Source organism: Rhea americana, unplaced genomic scaffold, assembly GCF_003343005.1.
Source record: "Rhea americana isolate MKP2758 unplaced genomic scaffold, rheAme1 scaffold_62, whole genome shotgun sequence".
NCBI lineage: Eukaryota > Metazoa > Chordata > Aves > Rheiformes > Rheidae > Rhea > Rhea americana.
Window position 1 is genome coordinate 2,259,878 of NW_028186779.1, and position 20,700 is coordinate 2,280,577.

General features: G+C 46.1%; 1 protein-coding gene across 2 annotated transcripts in view; it reads left to right on the forward strand.

The window, feature by feature from the left end:
* EGFR (epidermal growth factor receptor) overlaps positions 1-20,700 on the forward strand; it is a 160,931-nt gene that overhangs the window by 105,838 nt on the left and 34,393 nt on the right. For both annotated transcript variants that reach the window (XM_085320228.1, XM_085320229.1), the window contains exons 2-15: positions 2,884-3,035; positions 4,601-4,787; positions 5,676-5,810; positions 7,534-7,602; positions 10,579-10,697; positions 12,164-12,305; positions 13,193-13,309; positions 13,885-14,011; positions 14,110-14,183; positions 15,394-15,484; positions 16,243-16,442; positions 16,935-17,067; positions 18,674-18,773; positions 20,281-20,438. In XM_085320228.1, the coding sequence (XP_085176354.1) occupies positions 2,884-3,035; positions 4,601-4,787; positions 5,676-5,810; positions 7,534-7,602; positions 10,579-10,697; positions 12,164-12,305; positions 13,193-13,309; positions 13,885-14,011; positions 14,110-14,183; positions 15,394-15,484; positions 16,243-16,442; positions 16,935-17,067; positions 18,674-18,773; positions 20,281-20,438 (1,804 nt within the window). The remainder of the gene's footprint in view (positions 1-2,883; positions 3,036-4,600; positions 4,788-5,675; positions 5,811-7,533; positions 7,603-10,578; positions 10,698-12,163; positions 12,306-13,192; positions 13,310-13,884; positions 14,012-14,109; positions 14,184-15,393; positions 15,485-16,242; positions 16,443-16,934; positions 17,068-18,673; positions 18,774-20,280; positions 20,439-20,700) is intronic.

The window sequence follows — 20,700 nt, forward strand, 5'->3', positions numbered from 1 at the left end:
TTCTCTTTTCAGAACATAGTTTTCGTAAGCAAAGAAATTGCAGGAATAGTGTTAATCATCACATGCAGCCAAGCCATTGTCTTTTCTTTCAAAACGTTTTATTTGGGAAATTATTCAACACGTCTGCCTGAGTTCAGTAACTCTACTGCGTGGGCTTAGCTTTTTTTTATTTGACTTGGTTTTGTTTCCTCAGCATATGCTGCTTGTGACACAGGTTCTCCTCCAGGAAGTATTGCTGTGAAGAGGTTGGTTTTTTTTAGTTTACTTAGAACTGCTTGCAGCAAACGAGGATTTAACACTGTCTGAGCAAACGACAGATCGTACGTTACAGGGAGCCGGGTGGCCCTGTCCGACTGTTGATAGCCCTGTGCTGTTGCAATCTCCTTTAGAGATGCAACCCGTTTTCTTCTGCTCCTCGGTTGTTAAGTACCAAGCCACCTGCATCTTCTGCCCCCTCTGCAGAGGACACCATGAGCCTGATGGAGGTGACCTAGGACATCTTTGGTAGAAAGCCACCCAACCTCTCTGTCCCCCCAAACGTGGGGAAGGAGGTAAGGGCTGGCGGGCCAACCCAACGGCCCCGCAGAGCCCGCTACATCCACGTTTCCTTCTGGCGAGCCCCCGCTGCCGGCTCTCCGCGCCCGCCCACCCGCCGGCCCCGCAGGCGTCCCCGATGCGGCGGCCCGTGGGGCGAAGTGGCTCGGGCAGCTTTCCTGAGCTAAGAATCCCCCTCTTGTCCGCACGTTTGTGTATTTGTTGTCCTGTGTTATTTGCAGCTGGGGTCGACTCCGTGGCGCGGTTCGCTGGGCCGCCCCAGGGGAGATGGGGCGAGAGCGATGCGTGAGTAACCGTGCCCTCAGTCCGCCGAGCTGAGATCTTGACTGAGAATCTTGCATTACTATATTTTGCCTTGGTTTGAGGATAACCTGGCTTAAAATTCACGACGCTCTCTGCAAGGATTTTTGTACTTGCCCGGCCAATGCAAAGCCTCTTCATTCCCATCCCCGCACAGCAGTTTTCTGGGACGGATCAGTATGTGGCAATCTTTCCATCTTTGCGCCTTTAAAGTGCGACTGCTGYACAGAACAGGACCCTTCTGTGACTCTGGCTGATCACTCTCAGTCCTCGTACTTGAAGCGAAAGAACCCAAATGCAGGTTTTTGGAACGTGAAGAACRTATTGGAACAGTTAAGTTTGAAACTGGAGGAGAAAAATCCTGCTTAGGAATTTCTCATCCTTTACAAAAATTCAGGGCAAATAGGAAAATGGTCATTTTCTACCCGTGATCCTCATGTGTAGTACTAAGTCGCTTAGGCAGTTACACTTTCCCCATTTCCTACCAGTTGCCCCTCTGATCCCAAATACCATAATGTTTCCGTTGACTTGTAATAGGAAATTGCTATGGAATATGAGTGAGTAGAGTAGCCTCTTTTAAGGATGGATAAAGAGTATTTTATTTTTACCCCTGTAGCTCCTTAGAGATGATGACTGTATAGAGAAGTAACCACATGTTCAGTAAAGGGCTTTGAGAATTGATGAGTATATTTTCATCACTGTTTATTATTTTTTCTTCTTAAAAACATTGGTTATTTGGTAAATCTCCAACTGGTGTCTTCTTACGTTGCTGGCTCTGAAACCTATTTCCGTAGCTTTGTCAAGAGTCTGTTATTTGCTTCGTAGCACCCCACGCAATGGTGTTCCGGTTTGTGATTGGTGCCTCCAGGAATTATGGCTGTGCAAAAAAAGAAAAGAATTAACATTTCATTTGTTTTTTTCCTCTAAGTTAAAAGAATGCAATTCTTTCAGTGTATTGTGGAAAGGCATGAGGTCAGGCTTGGGTTTCGTTACAGAAATGATGAGATAAAGGCCACTCTTGCTCCCACTGAAGGGCAGGTCTCCAAGCTGAGCTGAAGCTTTCCATCTGGAAGGTGCTGGGCTGTGAACCCTTTGACTGCATTGTCTTGTGTATCATTCTCCTTTCCTCTGTTTTAGCCTAGCACAGATATGTTTTAATTAAGCTATATTGGCGTAACCCAGGGAAAGACTGAATGAGTACAGCGTGTTTGGGGTTTAGGTGTGGGAGGCGTTATTTAAAAGAATTTGCATACTGTTCTGCTGCTGCTGTCAAATGTAGAGGTGATAATTTTTGACAATTCTACTAGTCTGGAAAAGGCAGAGTAATAGAGTTTCAGATGGGGGCTAATTTTTTCCATCCTGCCATTGTAAATGTTTGTCCTCTTCATGGTGCTCCGTATGGGACCACTTCCTTCRCCACTGACAAAGCAGGCTTAGGTGGATTTATATCCTAAAGCTAAGGAGATCTCTTGAGTCTACCGTACTACCATACCAGAGCAGCAAGAGATGTGAGAGCCCTGGAGGTTCAGTGTGCTCTTAAATCCCAGACCTGTAGCCTGCAGGGACTGGCAGGAGAAAATCCTTCTCCTCTCCCTCCCACCCATGGGGCTTCCCTGCAGACCTGAGCTGTCATAAATGGCTCTTCAGGGAAATCCGTAACATCTGTAGTCATCACCTTGCAGAGCCAGATACCACTTTAAACAGCGTTTAAAGTGCCCTCTCCTCGGAGTCCGAGTTATGCTTGTGGTACAGCAAACCTGCTGCTGCTTACACGTGAAAGCCTTGTCTTGTTTTTTTCTATGTCAAGAAGTGAAGGAGGGCTTTTCCAGCTATTTCTGTGCTTGGGAAATATTGAGTGCTCTCTACACCATTGCTATTGGAGTGATGCGACATAGAGACAGTGCTGTGTCTTAGGGCACTCTGTGCTGATGCTTCACTTATGATAGTACTTATGCAGATGAGTGGAAAAATGATTACTCTGTACACATTCTTGCTTTCCTTCATGAGGTTTTCTTCTCTTCTCTGCAGTTTGTCAAGGGACAAATAACAAGCTGACACAGCTGGGGCATGTGGAAGACCATTTCACCAGCCTGCAGAGGATGTATAACAACTGCGAGGTGGTGCTGAGCAACCTAGAGATTACATACGTGGAGCACAATCGCGATCTCTCTTTCCTGAAGGTTAGTGTTTTTGGACAGTGTGAATTTTCAGGCTAAAGGAATCTTAATTCATTTTTGAATGCGAAGAATCGTCTGTGTATAAAATTCTGTGGCAAGCAGACACACTTTCCAAAAGCATAGTTAGATATTGTAACTTTGAGAAATCACAGATTGCGATTTCAGTATACCTGTCAGCTCCAGGATGTGTTGAACCCAAAAGTAATAAATCATGTTCTTTAAGAAATAGTTTCTCAAGCCCCTACTAACCTATGTTGGCTGCCATGCAGATATGCTTCTTTCTTTTTGAAAATATTACCTGCTTATCCTGTTGCTTCACTCCTCGGAGGGCAAAAAGCTTTGTCATAATGTTGGCCAGAGCAAATTTTAAACTGAGTGGCAGCCCACTGATGGCAGATTTTGAAGCACAGAGGCCCTTGCCCTACAAACTGCAACTCGTTCTCTTGCCGTGATGATGTGTGATGTGTTTAAAAGAGGGTGTTTTAAATGCACTGGTTTTAGTATGTCTGGTTGTCAGATTACAAGATTTTCAAAGAAAGAGGAGAGCAGAAAGAATTTTTCACATGATAAGTGTATGTCTGGTGTAAAGAGCTCTTGTACAGCAGATGTGAATAAACAGGCCTCTGAATCTGGAGGAATAATCTCATTAGACGACCTTTCCTCCTCAGGGAATAAAGAAAGGGAAAAAGGCATTTCATTACAGTAGCAAGYAAGAATATCAGGAGCGAGAGCAGTTTCAGACATATGGGTTATAAATATGATGGTATTTGCCATTTTTCTTTCCAAGCATAACTTGATCATGGAGCTCATGTCCCTAAGAACATAACAGATCTCCTGAAAACTCATGGTCGCCTACAGAGAATGGAAGAATAGCCTAAGCGGTAGTTTGAGGATTTTTTTTACTTACAGAYTTTTGTAGCAGGTAGAAATGCATGCATTTCGCAATGCTAGGCAAGCACTGAATAGTCTGAGGGCAATGCCTCACTTGTCTTCTAACTGCTTATTACTTAAGAGAGAGGCTGTTACCTCATCTCACCCTCTGCTTGGATCGGCAGATCCAGCAGGAAAGGGACGTGGAAGAGAGAGTGCGTGAGCCTCAACTAGAGGAAGTCCCTACGCTGCAAACAGCTGGGAGAGTACTCGGGGGAAATATCATACAGGGTTGCCACATCATATGTGCTTGCCCTGTTCCCATGCTTCCCGTAGGCATCCCCTCGTGCCCTCTCTTGGAGACAAAATACAGTCAGGTAGGCCTTTGGTATGACCCCATGGTGGCTGCTCTTAGCTTCATTTTTACCTTCTCAGACAGCAAATTCTATCAAATGCAAAATACAAACACGAAGCTGAGATTTCCTAGTCCTGTTTCCCACATAGTCCCTGTGCCTCTCTGGTTACCGTTTGCTTGATTTTTCTTTTAATGGGATTACATGATTTGTTGTTCCTTAAATAGAAAAATGCTGGAATGGGTGGTGGTAGGACTGGAAGACAACTCTGTCAAGAGGAGGAAAGTCTGGTTTGTGGAAGAGTGCTGTGGATTTAACATCTTGTTTCTTCTGTTGTTCCTTCAGACCATACAGGAGGTTGCGGGCTATGTGCTCATTGCGCTTAACATGGTGGATGTAATTCCCCTAGAAAATCTTCAGATCATCCGAGGCAATGTACTTTACGACAACTCTTATGCCCTGGCAGTTTTATCCAACTACCACATGAATAAAACCCAAGGACTCCGAGAACTACCAATGAGAAAGCTGTCAGGTGAGAGGAGGGCATGAGGTGGAGGTTCCTGTGAAGTAAACTTCAACTCTKAAGACTATTGGTAGCAAGATGCTGTGGAAGATCTCCCAAAGCCATATGCTGTCAGATCTTGCTTTAAAAGCAATGATCTGAGTATAGTTTCCAAGTTTTCTATTTTGTTTTCCTGCTAGCCAGCCTTCCTCAAAGGGTGAATACAAAATTAGAAAAAAATCCAGAAAATCCAAGGCATCAACAGAGCAGTGAGATTTACTTGGGTGCCCCAAAATGGCAAAGAATCAGTCAACATTCTTGGACATAGTTACTTTGCATTATTTTATTCCGGTGCATATGCTTCAGTATTTTCTATTAAATACCAGCAGGAATTGTTACTATGTGAAGGGCTGTAGAGCCAGGGTCTCACAAGGTCTCTGGCTGATGCACACAAACCTTCAGCGCACATACATGCCCACATGTCCCTCTGCCAGAGGTCACAGCAGAGGCAGCAAAACTGGCCGTATGTCCAGTCTTCTGCCACCTCAGTTCRCCTGGGCTTGATACCTTCACGTACAGAGAAGAAAGCATTTGCACGAGGAAGCAGAACAGTGGGCTGAAGTGGGTAAGCCCAAATTCCCTTCGGCCATCTCTGCTGAAGGCAGTGGTCTCAGGAGGTGGTGCCGGGCAAAAACATAGGTTTAATGGCATTTTACGGCAGCCAATTCTCCAGAACCAATTTGTCTGAGTCTGGTGTTAGTTATGCCTTCAGGTGTCCTGATACCTTGCACGTTGTCCTTTTCTGCCAGCATMGTGAGACCACGATGGAGAAATTTGTTTTTTTCTTCCCGTTCTTTAAACAAGAGAGAAGACTTGTGCAGTTTGCTTTACTTACTAATTGTTTTCCTTTCACCGTAGAAATTCTCAACGGAGGTGTTAAAATCAGCAACAACCCCAAATTATGCAACATGGACACTGTCCTGTGGAATGACATCATTGACACAAATAAAAAGCCTCTCTCAGTGCTTGATTTTGCAAGGAACCTGTCGTCTTGTAAGTATTAATTTACCAAAATGCTGTGTGCTTCGGAACAGAGTATGCACAACCCAGCTTTTATGCTGTGGGCTCCAGGTCTACCAATTCTTGCGTGCAGGGATGTCAGTCCCTGTTGTARGTGGTGAAGAAAGAAAAGGATTTCCTTTACATAAGATATAATTTTTCTTCACAGTTAGGTCCTTACTCATTGTTCAGCCAAGTTCTCAAGAAAGCTTTCCTAGGTTTCAGAAAGTCCCTTATCTATGTATTTCTTCCAGGGCAGTGCCACAACTCAGAGTAATATGTACTTATTTGTTTTCCAGTAATTTTCTATTCACAGGATAAGGCTCCAGGTTAGAAAACCCCTGTGGGTACCTTCAAGATGTTCTGCGGTGCTTAAGCTCCTTTTTGTGCTAAGGCCCGAGTTACTACATGTGAGGGCTGTGAAACTCCTATATTTCGRGCTGCACAGACAAGCCTTGCAAAAATAATCATCACAGTCAGATAAATATGATGCTTTAGATCACCAAGGAGACGAGCGTGTATTTAAAAGTTTATGTAACATATGTCCGTGTTTAGAGCAGGCTCAAGCTATTACTGCTAGTCCCTTGTAAAATCCCCAGTCATTTCACGGAAAGGAGAGTTTATTTTCATTTCTGAGCATTGCATTTCTGGCACTGTAAATTGGCAGAAAGCATATTTTCTTTATCTTCTTCCAGTTGCGTAATTGCCTGAGAGCTAATAGCCAACTTCTGTCTTGACATATATTCCGTGGAGCCCTAGTGTAATCAAGGGCTTGCAAGCGATACAAGTCAGCATAGGAGTCTGGCTCTAAACACCACAGAAATGTTAACCTTTAACTTCTAAACTTGAGGGAGGGAAAAAAAAAAAAAAAAGAGTTATTTGGTCCTGTACCGAATCAGTGAACTGTTGGACAAGTATTGGCATTTATTCAGCTATTTGAAGGGTGTGGGGGGGGAAGAATCACGTGTGCTTAGTGGGAGGCATCGCTCCAAGAGGAAGTGCTTCTTAAGTGCAGTGCATTACAGATTAATCTTTTTGGAAAGCCATTTGTGTTCTTAATAATGATCCTGTAGTCTAAAACGAGTCGCTTCTCTGGCGTCTTGCTTGTCACTAAGAAACTTAAAAAAATAAATAAATAAAATAAAGAATGAGAGGAGGCAATGAGGATGCACGAGGGGGGAAGGGAGGGAGGGATGGGAAAGGCCTGAGGGGCGACGAGAGACCTGCGCTGAACTTTAAAGGTCACGTCGGGCGCGCGTCCCGCTGCGTCCCCGATGACCGCCGGCAGCCCGCGCCTCCCGTTGGTTTTGCTTGCTTCTCCGAAGCACGTCGTTCAGAAACGCTGATTTCCGTGTGGCCCGTGACTGGTCGGTGACAGGGGCCCCGTCGCAAGCCAGCCGTGACTGGCCGTCGCGCGGACCTCCGAGCCAGCCGGCCGGTTGCTGAGATGCCACCTCCTAGCATAAATACTCCTATTTCGTGAGCTCGGTTTGCTGCGTGTTCTGCTCGCTCTTGCTGCAAGACGTGGGGAGCTGCACGTAGGAAACTAATGGTAAAAGAAGAGCGGGGGTTTAGTGTCCTGCTCTCCGAATTTCTGAGCCCCGGCGTGCAGGTGCTTCCTTCGCTCAGGACTTTCTTTCCGGCAGCTCTGATGCACGTTGTAGTCTGCTGTTTCGACGACAAACGTTCTTATATAARCTCCGCTCTCGTGTTTCAGGTCCAAAATGTCATCCGAACTGTACAGAGGAGCACTGCTGGGGCCCCGGTGAAGAGAACTGCCAGACATGTAAGCCTGCAGATCAACTTAAAAATATCTTGGATGCCACAAGCCGAAGCGTGCTGACCTGCCCAATAGTTTACCCGCCGAGCGGGAAGCGGGGGCCCGTGCTTTACGCTCGCCCCTTGCCGCGTGCTGCGGTGCGGAGGCTCCTCGAAGCCCGCTGCAGACAGAGGCGGCCCCTTCCCCTGCGGGGCACGTGGCGGGCGCGTCCGAAGCTCCGCGCCGGCTGCTGCGGAGCAGCCCTGCCGCCGCGGCACGAGCCCCCGAGGGGTCTGCCTCGGGTCTCCGTTTCCCCGCAGATGCGGTGTTTCCCCAGCGCCGCGGAGGCTGCAGCTGTTTCCTRCGTCGAAAGCTTTCGTCTGCCTCCTGCCGCTTTCCCCGCTCTGATCTTGAGAACATATGTACTTCTGAGTTATTTTACCGGATAGAGAGGTAGCGCAGTAGCCGCACGGTGAACTGCTTGCATTGCTGCTGTTTCCAGCAGAGAGCCTCTGCAGGCTATTTAACGTTTGGTAATCGAAGTAACGGCATAGTTTGATTTTTGTTGGTTTTCGTTCCTCTTTTGGGAGTCCCTATCGGTTTCTATTATAAACACAAACCATCACCGTCCTATGGCTAATAAGACTATGTAGCAAGTCCTCAGTGTGCTCAGAAGACCTTTTGAAGGCTCTGAGAAAGCGAATAGCCATTTTAGTCTTTGTAAGCGGAGCCATTTGGGGTGAAGAGGTGGTTCAATTTTATAGTATGTACTTTACTATAAGATTTTGCATTTGCATGCTCACCTGATACTAAGAGAGCATTCAGAAACGCTTTAGGTTTTGCAAGACTTGATTTCTCCCTAGGAAAAGGTTGAAGAGGAACACCACCATCTCACATGTTTTGATACCTCATTATTTCCTTTTTTATAATAAATGGGAAAATGCATTGTTTCTGATCCTTCCTCCCTACCAATTTTGTGTGAGTTTAACTCTAAAGTTCAGGGGCAAGACTGCTTATCTATACTTACACAAATGAAAGCAATGTCCTTCTCTTAGGTTTTCCATTGTAAATAATTATTTAAGCCTGTAAGTTTTATACAGCTTCCAGATCTTAAGGAAATAAGGAGAAAAAAAAAAGTGCATTTCCTCTCCCTCTTCATTTACTACAAGCTTTGGTTTATCCCAGTCGGCTCTGCAGATTCGCTCAACAGTTGCCGAGCGCCCTGAGCTCCCTTCAAGGTGGACCGTGGGGCTGCACGCACAAATCCCCACTGCTGACACTGCACAGCTGTCCCGTGGGCCTGCAGAACTTCAGGTCTCAAACCYGTGTTCAGGCCCTTCAGCATTTACAAACTTTCTCTGACTTCAAGAGGATTATTTGGAGTGCCTAAAATGAAACCGTTTGCCAGCTCTGGCTCTCCTCTTAAAACATTTAAGAATCCGGCCAACTGCAAATGTATCCCACATTTCCATATGTGGGAAAGTTTGATGTGATATGTATCTCTTTCTCCTTGAAAGAACGTGGGATATTCTGTATGAAATATAAACATTTTCCGTGATATATGTTTCCAGCAGGAAGCTTTAGTCAGCTGCTATCAAAGTGATGAGCTGCTTTACTCCCCTGCTGATGCTTATGAAAAAATGATATCAAAATGCTGTTCGTGTAGAACAATGTGCCTTTTATTCCCCTGTTTCTGGTTCAGCAGAGAAGTTGTTATCAGACAGGCTAATGCGCATTGTGGAGATGCTATATTTTCAAGGAAATGGATTATCTTGCTTACAGGCCCACAAGAAAAATGAAATATTGCAGCTTGGATACCAAAGTGTGTAATGGAAAAAGATAGGAAATGTGACTTCAAAAAAAAGAGCACTRTTGTATCCTCTGTGAGCAGGTTACATTTTCTGATAATTCTCTGTTAATTAACAACCATCTGTTTCTGACTTGCAGGAATTCTTGATGATATTGTAACACATTTGTGCCCCCCTGGGAAGTTGATAGCAGTTACCACGGTGCACATCCAAAATGCTTGGGGTGCTGTAATGCAGCAAGTTAGCAATCCRGTTCCCCTGACTGAGTGCTCAGGCACCGATCGCCAGAGCTGATGGGACAGTAATTTTTTTGTTGACAACTCACAGTCTGACTTTGGCCTGTGGTACAAACACATGCTAGCCGTTAATTTCTGTGTTTTTTTTTAATTCTGATTCTTGTTCTCTCTACCTTGATATTCAAATTGAGATGATTTTGATTCTAACCAAAATCTTGCAGGCAGTTTTTGTTTTCCTGCAAAAAACTGATTCAGGGTCAGTTTTTCCTTGGAATTGCATTGGTGCAAACCCCATGGGAGCTGAGTAATGAAGATAAAATTTGGCCAAAGAATTGAAGCCTAAATAAAAGCAATACACTAGGCATATGAAATTAGTTTGCTGAGTGTGTCCCTTCTGCCTGCAAATTTCAGAAATAATCTTAGTATACTGAAGGGCTCCTAATGTCACACCAGCTCTGTACTATTTCCCRTTAAAGTCCGGAGTCCTGGCAGTTCTCCTGTCGTATTGTTTTTCCCAAAGCTAGCACCAATAATAGCAGATTCTCTCAATAAAACGAGAGTACAGCTGTACTGCCCAGCTGTAAAGTGCAGCCACGCCACAGAGTTTTTYGGGGTTCAGGCTTTGATGCCACCGTCACCTGACCGCTCTCGCTGGTGGTTTGCTGCGTGGGACCAGAGCGCTTAGCCCCTGGCAAGATTGGAGCTTTTATCCCCGGGTKGCTGACTGGCTGCAGTGCCTTGTCTCTCGGACACCCCCGGGAGAGGTCTCGGCTGCTCACGCCTGGCCTCACCCTTCCCTAACTTTGGCCTGACCATGGGGACGGAATCCCATCCCATCCCGTGGAGAAACTCTAGCACGGATTGTGGAGCAGGCATTTGTCCACATGGTTGATCTCATCGTAGCAAACACAGTTTAGAAGTACTCTGATTCCTGTTCTTTTTTTCCCTCTGTCTTGCAGTAACAAAAGTCATCTGTGCCCAGCAGTGTTCTGGCCGGTGCAGGGGAAAGGTGCCCAGTGACTGCTGTCACAACCAGTGTGCCGCTGGGTGTACGGGACCTCGGGAGAGCGACTGTCTGGTAACGATGCTGCAACAGCTTGCTTAAAGCCGTGGCCCCACAAGGCAGCCTCTCAGCTAATTCCCTGTGACCTTCTTCTGTCTGAGAAGGCCTTTGAGGGATGCTAACCAGGAGAACCCCATGTTGCGATGGGAACAACCAGGAGTTCCCCACAAGCTGGAGCGAATGTGCAGTCAACAGGGGGGGGGAAGAGGACCAAATTTTACAGCACTCTTAGCTGATCTTCACTAATTCTCTGAGTGGATGTTCCTAAGGCGTTAGTGCCTTTGAAAGCCAAGAGAGCTCCAAGTGTCCACATGGGAAGTTACTGAAGAGCAGCTAAGAGTTTGCTGTGGGTCAGCTTCCCTGCATGCGCGGCTACCGAGATCCTCAGCTGCTGTCACGGCTCAGTACTTTTCCATGCCWGCACTGCTTTGCCAGGTGTTCGTTGCGCTCCTCAGTAATAATCTTAGATTGCTAAAGCAAGAACCTGTGGAGGGAATTAAATATGATGGATTTTCACCCTTTTTGCATTATGTCCAACTTTGACCATGCAAACAAGGTTTCCCTTTCTGGTTGTCCCTTGCCCCGACAGCACTATTTTGGAGGACCTTGGTGCAGAGGCAGTGCACTATGGCGGAGCAAATGGAGGGTTTGGGTTTTTTAGGAAAAAGCTCCATTGCTTTTGAGGGTTTTAGTACACACTGTGTTTTTAACTCCTCCCCACCTTTACACTCTACTTCATTCTGAATTAAGTGATATTTGAGTAATTGCCACAGAAACAGTCCGGTTTGTGTTTTGTTGTTACTATCTGCATTCTTGGCTATATTCCTTATAAACTGCATGGCTAGAATGCTCTTACTGGCTCAGAGAAAAAAACAGTTATTCTCTCTCATCTGGAAAGCCGGGCAGAAATACAGGGAGAAACAGAGAACAATAATTAATTTAATGCAGGATTAGCTTGGAAGAACCAACACGTCCTTCATAAATACCTACTAAATTGTTCATTACCTGCAGCCAAATATAATGGTTTCAGTTTAATACCTAGCCACAAATGTTAGTAATTGGCAGGAAAGAACTTGATTTGATTTATGTTATTAAAAAGCGACTGGCCAAGAAAACTACCATTTGTCTTGATCTGGTTGCTGCTTGTAGGGAAAATTCTTCTGTCTGAGGCATGCAGATTCGCCCCTGTTCCCATGTGAATCCCAGCAGCTCTCCTCCAGAGTGCCAAGGTTTCTTGTTCAGATCAAGAAAACCTCATGTTTGCTCTTTTTTCAAATATCAAACTAAATTGCCTAGCCTGATGCAACTTTCCACCTCCCAAGCTCAAGGAACCAACTCTGCTAGCACTCCTGGTTTCCATTAGAGCTAAGTGTGAAACAAAGCGGCCAGTAAATGTGTTTTTAAATAACTAATATAAAACCGTTGTAGGTTTTTTTAAAAAATAGGAGATAGTTTAATGGGCCCGTGTTGTTCAATGACAGGCATGTCGCAAGTTTCGGGATGATGCCACCTGCAAGGACACATGTCCCCCATTAGTCCTGTACAACCCCACCACCTATCAGATGGATGTCAACCCTGAGGGAAAATACAGCTTTGGAGCCACGTGCGTGAGGGAATGTCCTCGTAAGTTCATTTTGACTTGCAGCCACCGGGGGAGATGGCGAGTTTGAGGGAGGTGGGCCAGGGAACTCTCTGAGTTATCTGCCTGCTTTATGTCCAAGTGCGGGAGCACTTTGTTGTACTTCCCAGCTGCTGTGGAAACTGGGAACACATGACAAAAGTGAGAGAATGGCTGATAAAGAAGACAGCCTCTTAAAACTTTCTGTGTCCATCGCCTTCCCTGATTTTTAATAATTAAGTTTTGACTTTGGAAGATGTTCTCTTAATCAGCAGAAAAAGCATCTTGTGAGAATGGGCAAAACAGGCCGTATGGGATCAATTCTCTGGATAATTAAAGCAGTATCAACTCTTAACTGTTTTTTAATGGGGACTCAGGAGCTTATTGTTTTAAACACTCCCTCTCAAGTCTTGTGATCGTTGCCTCCGCTAGAGATGCTTGCTTTGTCTTTCATGCTCTTCCATGTTGATGGTCTTTTTAAACACTAAGATTTATGTGTGAGAGAGAGCTCACCGTACAGAACTGGTGTCCATTTCTGACGTTCACTCTTGCCCTTCCTGGGCCTTTGGCCTGGAAGTATGAATAATGATGAGGAATCAGAAAGTGCCAGGTATTGACCTGGATTATGGCAGCATTGCACGATCTGTCCTTGGCAATGTTGCTTTAGCCTTTTGGACAGTTCCCCTCTCCGTAAAACAGTGATAACAGTGTATGTCTGTCTACCTTCAAAGGATGTCATGAGAATTAATAATTAATGCTTGTGCTTTGCCTAAGCATGCCAAAAGTTCAAAAGCCTTTTTTTTTTTTTTTTATTTCTGGCATTGAAGTGCCTGTGCAGCCCCCAGTGCATCCCCCTGATATTTCAATGTCCCTGTCGTCCTTGTTTTTCCAGACAATTACGTGGTGACAGACCATGGCTCCTGCGTTCGCTCATGTAATACTGATACTTATGAAGTGGAAGAAAATGGTGTTCGGAAGTGTAAAAAATGTGACGGGCTATGCAGCAAAGGTATAAAAATCATGAAATAATATAGTAAGGCTTTGAGCCAGAAGGTAATTTTTTAGAAAAAGTACAGGGAGTTCTCACCTTGATTTAGATCTCAAAGCACAAATTCAGTATAAATATCTGTTGATAATTTGGAGGTCAAGACAAGTAGTTTCATCAGGAATCCATGGCTCTGGAGCATGCTCTCAAGCTGGGATACTCCGCTAAGTGCACTAGGTAAACTCCTAGGCTTCCTGTAGACATAAGTCTTGCACATCAGCCTTCTCCTTAGTTTGTCCTTCCCAGGATCTCTCCAACGGGAATAAAATGAAAATGGACAGAGAGAAGTACATGTGCAAGAGCCTGTGTGCAGAGGTGCTAGGATCMGTGCTGCACAACTAGGCAAGCAGGAAGCATTTATCCTTTGGTGCTTTTGGTTTTGCAGAAGTAGACAAAAGGTCTCTGAAACTGATCTTACAGCGGTAGGTTTGACCATATGGGAATGCTTTCTGGGCTGATATCTTTTCTGTGTTTATTCCCTCACATGTGATCATGCTTAACTCTTCTCCCCCTTGACTTCTCCGCTTCCGTTTTACTAGTGTGCAATGGCATTGGAATCGGCGAGCTTAAAGGGATTCTCTCCATAAATGCCACAAATATTGACTCTTTCAAAAACTGTACTAAGATCAACGGGGACGTCAGCATCCTCCCAGTCGCTTTTCTAGGGTGAGTTGCCTGCTGATCTTTCGGCGTTGAGGAGAGGGGCTAGGGAGAAGTTCGAGCTGACCCGTTCCTCTTCCAATTCCTCCCTCTGTTTGTTTCAGCGATGCCTTCACAAGGACGCTACCTCTCGACCCTAAGAAACTGGATGTCTTCAAAACAGTCAAAGAAATATCAGGTCAGCAATATGTTTTAAGCATGAGATGTTATCTGATTTGTACTGCCAAAACAACCAAGAGAGACGAGGAAATTTTTTGAAGTTTGTGAAGAGAAGTGCAAACAAATAGTTTCTGCCCCTGAGCAGATAGGGGTCACTTTTCACAAAGGTGGTCAGTAGAGTTTCGCTAGCTTTACACCCACATAACTCATCTTGGCCTTTCATCCAAGGTGTGTGGTTTTGCCAGACCATCCCTTCTGCTGAAGTGTCAGCCCTAGTGAAGAGTAAAAGCAGAAAAGATCCTCAGCCACCCAAGAAGTATGTGGTGATGCAGAGGCGTGCCACTCTGGCTTAAAAGAAAAAAAAAATCAACACAAGCGTGTTTCTATTTGTGGAAACCTTTCAGCAGTTCCTTAGGGAAGCGTGCTTGGTGGCTTGCATCATCCTCGTGGAGACACCCTCTCCAGCCTGGAGAGCTCTTCCCTGAAACGAATGCAGGCTCGGAAAGTGTAAAGTGGTCAGCGGGAGCGCTCAGCTTCGGTCTTGCACAAGCAGCAATCGAAAGTAGTTGTGTTCAGTCAGAGAAGTTCATCCCACTGTGAAAGCAGTGTAGTATCAGAGCTGGGCCCGCAGACAAGTCACCGGTTCCTCTTTTCTTTCTCTCTTTTATCTCTCCGGCTAGCTTACCGGTAGCAGTGTCTAACGTCAGAACTTCATCTAGCAGAACGCAGTTTTCCAAATTCCTTTCCTCCACCTGAACACCTCGTCTGAGCAGGGAAATCTGCGCGTCTTAGCAGATACCCTCCGATCTGCTGTCTGTCTGCCCCGTTTCCGTCCTCTGTTCGTTCTTTCTGTCCCCCGAAGGCAGCTCACAGCCGGGCCAGAGCAGGGCTTGCCTCGTGCTGCAGTGAAACCCGGAGCCTCTCAGCTGGGATGACAGGAGCGGGCGCTGGTGGCTCAGCGTGGCAGGATGTGCAGCTCACTGACACACCGGTCTCTTGCGCTGCTGCGCCCTCGTGGTGGGCTAAAAAGTAAACTGTTTACAAGGCAGTGTTTAAAAATATCTTCCTGCTCCCTAAGACGTCGTGCTTCAATTTGAAATTCTCAGGAAGGCATGTGGAAAGTACGAGTACCTTCCCGCAGCTCAGGAGATGTTTGAGGCAAGAGGTTCCACTTCCAGTACTGACCAAGTTTTTATTAATTTTTTTCCATCTTCTTTTCTTTATTCCAGGTTTTTTGTTGATTCAGGCCTGGCCTGATAATGCTACTGATCTCTATGCTTTTGAAAATCTGGAGATTATACGAGGCAGAACCAAGCAACAGTAAGTAAATCACATGCCAGACTCAGTGCAGCAGAAACTGTTTAGAGCTGCATTTGTCTGAGCGCAGCAAGGTGCAAAGGTCTGTGGAACTCAGACATCACAAAAAAGTTGGGCTAAACTGGAACAATCCTGCTAAGAGTCAAGCAGCCTTTTTGTGGCGGTAGCGAATTTGCCCTGATAGGATCAAATCTGCCCCTCCGTACTGCTTTTAGAGAGCTGCAAGCAGCCCCCTCTCAGGACCAGGCTCTCCACCACGAGCCGGGAGGTGTGAGCAGCTCTTTGGGGTCTGGGGCGTGAGGGTGCCAGGCAAGTTACTACGTGATCAGAAACACTTTGGTTTTTGAGGTAGCTGAGTAGCAGCAGAGGGAGACCACAGCTTCCAGGTGGCACAGGCACAGGCAGCTCGTCCAAACCAGCCTTGGCTTACCTCTCAGAGGGAGATAGCTTTGTGGACCAGTGCAGAATAACTATTTGACTTGTAACTGTTGTTATACAGCATTTACTTGATAGAAGGCACACGTGCTGCAAGATGTAGCTTAAAATTCCCAGATAGGAGTACTGCAGTTGTTTTACAACAGGCGTGTCGTGTACCACGTCTTAAACTTAGTGGACCAAACAATGTATTGCTTGAACAAAATTCAGTTCACAGCAACACACAGAGACCTTTGAAAACCAGAAGAAAAATGCACGGAGTAAAAAACCCTGTTTAATCATCCTTCTTCTTCTGTGTGTTTTCTTCTTGTCCGTATCCTTTTTAGTGGCCAGTACTCCCTTGCAGTTGTTAATTTGAAAATACAGTCCTTAGGGCTGCGCTCCCTGAAGGAAATCAGTGATGGAGATGTTGCCATTATGAAGAACAAGAACCTCTGCTACGCCGACACGATGAACTGGCATAGTCTGTTTGCAACTCAGAGTCAGAAAACAAAAATTATGCAGAACAGAAATAAAAACGATTGCGGTAAGTCAATGCTGTCCTCCTGTCCCACTTGGAAATCTCTTGGAAACACAAAAGCAATTTAAGCGCGACATTTTTCTCCCCATTCCCCTGATTTCAAAGTCTGTCGAAGCTGATGTTCACTCATGCTGCTATTGACTGCAGTCATCCCTGGGCCAAAATCTAATTATTTCTCTTTGCAGAACATGACTTTGTTATATTTTGGAAAGAGATCTCTTTTGGTCCTGATTTAGCCTGATTGTATGGCTGTTAAGCAGTCACAGAGGAGCTAGTTTTCATTTTGACAAATCAGAAGTCACTTTTAATTTCAGGGTTTGCAAATTAAAGGAAGCATGATTATTCCTCTTCCATACTGTCAGGATCTTTAATGTCTGCTTTGGAATAATTTGGAAAAATTGGCTCTCCAAATGGAGTACTGCAGTACTGTGTTTGCTCTCTCTCCTGCTTTGAAATTCATGGCTTTTTTTTTTTTTTTTAAATCTCTTTTTCTCTTAGCTGCTGCTAAGCGTATTTGTGACCCCTTGTGCTCGGATATAGGCTGTTGGGGCCCAGGGCCCTTCCACTGCTTCTCCTGCAGGTTTTTTGGCCGCCAGAAGGAGTGTGTGAAAGAGTGCAATATCCTGCAAGGGTAAGGCGTCCGGGGCTTTTGGTGGTGGCATTTCAGTTTAGTTTTCAAGAACTCCTGTGATTAGCAAGAAAGCCAAAGCAGGGGCTTTGATTGCACTGGACTTCACCGGCACTGGAAATAAGTTAGTTTGAGCGCAGCACCTAAGCAAGGGAAAGCTGGGAGCTGGGTGGCGAGGCTGCCCTGTCCAGCATTGCCCGGGAGCCTGCGAGGAAACCCCCTCGAGCCTGCCCGAGGACGAGCTGGAGCCCCAAGGAAGCTAAGCACTGCATCTCCTTCCCCTAAGAAATAAAGGAGCTTTTAAAGGCCCTTTGAAAATTCAAGCTATGCCGGTGTGGCGAAGCATCGGAGGGCTTGGTTCCCCCTCGAGCCAGGGATTTGCCCCTCGGGAGGCAGCGGGGTGCAGAGGGGCTCGTCCGTGCACTCAAAGTCGCGCGCAAGCGATTTGCCGAATTGCACCGCCGTGTTTCGAGGGGGGGTCAGAGTCCGTCCCGGCGTGCCCCGGAGAGGCTCCCGTTGAAACTGCAGGCAGCTCCCGGCAAAAGTGCCGGGCARCGCTTGGAAACCTGCGAAGCGGTAGCTGTGGGAAAATTGAACCTTAGTGTGAGGAGCGCTTGAAGCAGAAATTTCGGGCAAAATTATTGCTTCAGCTTCACGCCGGATAAGCAAAACCTCCTGAYGTCTCTCCGTCAGTACTGCAAATGTCTTTTGCCGCCAGTTCAACAGGTGGCACGGGCAGGAAAGGAATAGCTAGCACCGAACATTAGGCTGATTTTCAGCAATGCGCAATAGAGACGAAAGGCTTTCCCATCCTCAGATTTGTTSGTGCCAATATTTGTCTTTATTTTATTACTAAACCTTTCAGAGTTGGGCTTTTAAAAATCATTAGTGTTATGAAAGTAATTGACAGTGTGCTGATGCCCGTGATGTTTGTATTTGTCTAGCAACTTGCAGTTCAGCAGCTGTCTTTTTTGTTAGTGAATTGCCTCCAGCAGTTATCGCGACCTGAAGGGCAGATCTGGGCATTTTTTGTGTCAAATGATGGGTAGATTTAGTTTAATTAATAACACTATCACTTGAAGTGGAACAGCTTTATTGCTATTGAAACCATCTGTTCCCAACTTTCATATTTTAATGATTCATTGTGTGCTGTAGGGAGGGCATGAATTTAATTATCAGTGCATTTCTGTTTAACTTCCCTAATTATTGTTTGGAGCCTTGGAATCACTCAAACTGTTTTTGCTGATCTCTTTGCATCGCTACCATTCAAAAGCCTCTGGAAATCTTTGAGGGTATTCTCTGTCATTAGCTTAAAACGGAAAGTAAACTAATTTGTAGTGTTCAATCTGGAGTGCCATGTGTTCCCCTGTCACCAGATTTCCCGTGCTGCTGCCTCCCCCTCGCTGTGCCGATGTGCCGCGACTCGCCAGGACCTTCCCCCTGCGTCACCTCCTGCCCCGTCGCAGTGATCCCAGTATAGTTAAACTGGAAAAGTCAAAGGAAGGAGGAGAGAGACGTTAGAGACCACCAAAATTTATCGCCAGCATCTTGCCGGCTTTTTTTTTTTTAATAATATTAATTTTTATTGTTTCCGGTTTTTATTCTCCAGGGAGCCGCGGGAGTTTGAAAGGGACTCGAAGTGCCTCCCGTGCCACCCAGAGTGCCTGGTGCAAAACTCCACCGTCTACAACGCCACCTGCACTGGACCCGTAAGGACACGTCTGCCGCGGCAAACCTCGGCTCGCGGGCAAATTAGGCTGTAACGTGCRTTTCCCACGTGGAGATACTGCACGTCCCGGGAAGAGGGCCGGTACTTTAAAACAAGGCCGGGACCGGGCTGAGATGGGGGACGTAGAGGGCGAGAACTGGGGGCGAGGACAGGGGACAGAGACAGGAGCGGGGCCTTCGAGGCCGTTTCACGTCACCCGCCGTGCACATAAACCACGCTGCCTGGGAGCCGCCGGCCTTGCAGGGCCCCTCCTGGTTGTGGCTTTGTACAGCAGAGTTTATGCGGAGGTGGTAATACAGGAATCTGGTGAGCGTTTTAGGAATGTGTAGTTTCCAAACAGCCAAATTAGCACGAGCAAACTGAATTTCCTTATTCAGAGGGAGAAGAGCAACCGTTAAAAACARCGGATCAATACAGTGGCTTTTCCCCTTTGAAAAACGCAGGACAAAGTTGTGATCAAAAACAGGTGTTTACTGGAAAAYGTTCAGGAAGCAGCTTTTCCTTAAAAGCACATTCCCTCCTCTAACCGAGATAAAGTAAATACCTATGTTATAGTAATTGCAAGTATAAGTTGTATTCAAATCAAAACAAAATGAATGTTTTTTTCGAAGTTGTTTGCATTTTCAAAATTCACATAAAAGCTCCTTCCACAAAAGCCAGTTACAGTCTACTCCTGCCCCTCATCCAGACTTGTCTTTGATTTTGTTCCTCTTCCATTTTTAAAATGCTCTTTCATGAAATGTCTAGCATGGCAAATGCGGAAAATAGTTTCATTTGAGTACGTGCTAAATCGAACTCGCGTCTTGATTTTTAAAACTCGTAATTCTCGTGAGTGTCTGGATGGGCGCCGTACCGTTCTACACCTGCACCTGCACGTGGTCCTCCGCGGGGGAGAGTGCAAACGCGTTCCCATGCAAATGCATCCTCCGCCTCGGAGGGCGGTTTTTTTTGGTAATTGGAGTCGAATCTCCGGTTTCCGTCACGGATCCTCCGCTCCCCTCCGTGCTGTTAGGCAAAATCTTTAAACACCTCTTGCCCTCTTCTGCAGCCCCTGCGTGTTTGACCCTTGCCCGTCAGACTCACTGCTCAGTAATGYGAAGTATTTCCATCCTCCCTGCTAGCTCAGGCCCTAAGGGCTGCTATTAACGTAAACTCCTTCAGGCACTGACCAGCCTCTCGCTCCGTATTTGCCCAGCGTCGAGTAATTAATCTGTTACGGTGGCCCTTAGACAGGACGATAATTAAAACAATCTTCACGTAGCATGTGAAGCCCTGCCGAAACCAGCACTGGGTCTGGCCTTTCTGTAGTAAAATCTGACCTAGATGTGCTGCTTCCCCTGCTTGAAAATACTTAGGGCATTCTCAGCACTGCTACAGCCTGAATAAAAAACAGCAGATGAACGTCGAATACGCTCAGATTTATCTTCTGAATTTCCTCTTTGAGTATAGGGGTGTCGGAAACAGGCTTTTTCTCGGTTTCTCCGCAGGGCCCGGACAATTGCATGAAATGTGCCCATTTCATAGATGGCCCTCACTGCGTGAAAACCTGCCCCGCGGGGGTGCTGGGCGAGAACGATACCCTCGTCTGGAAGTACGCGGACGGGAACTCCGTCTGTCAGCTCTGCCATCCAAACTGTACCCGCGGGTGAGTAAGGTGTTTGCCTAAACAGGAGAAGAAGGGGAGGGGGAGGAAAAAAAAAAGAAAAAAGGAAAAAAAAATAGCTCGTTCTCCTCTTGAGCTCTTTCCCTTCCTGACAGTCCCGTTTCAAAACACAGCCAACAAAAACCAGCAGGAAGCGAAGGAGGCCAGAGATGTGCAGGTAATGTAAGCAAAGTGCAGCCGACTTTGTAAATAGGAAAAGTTCAGTGGCACTTCTTTACACAGAAGGCAAAAAAAAAAAAAAAAA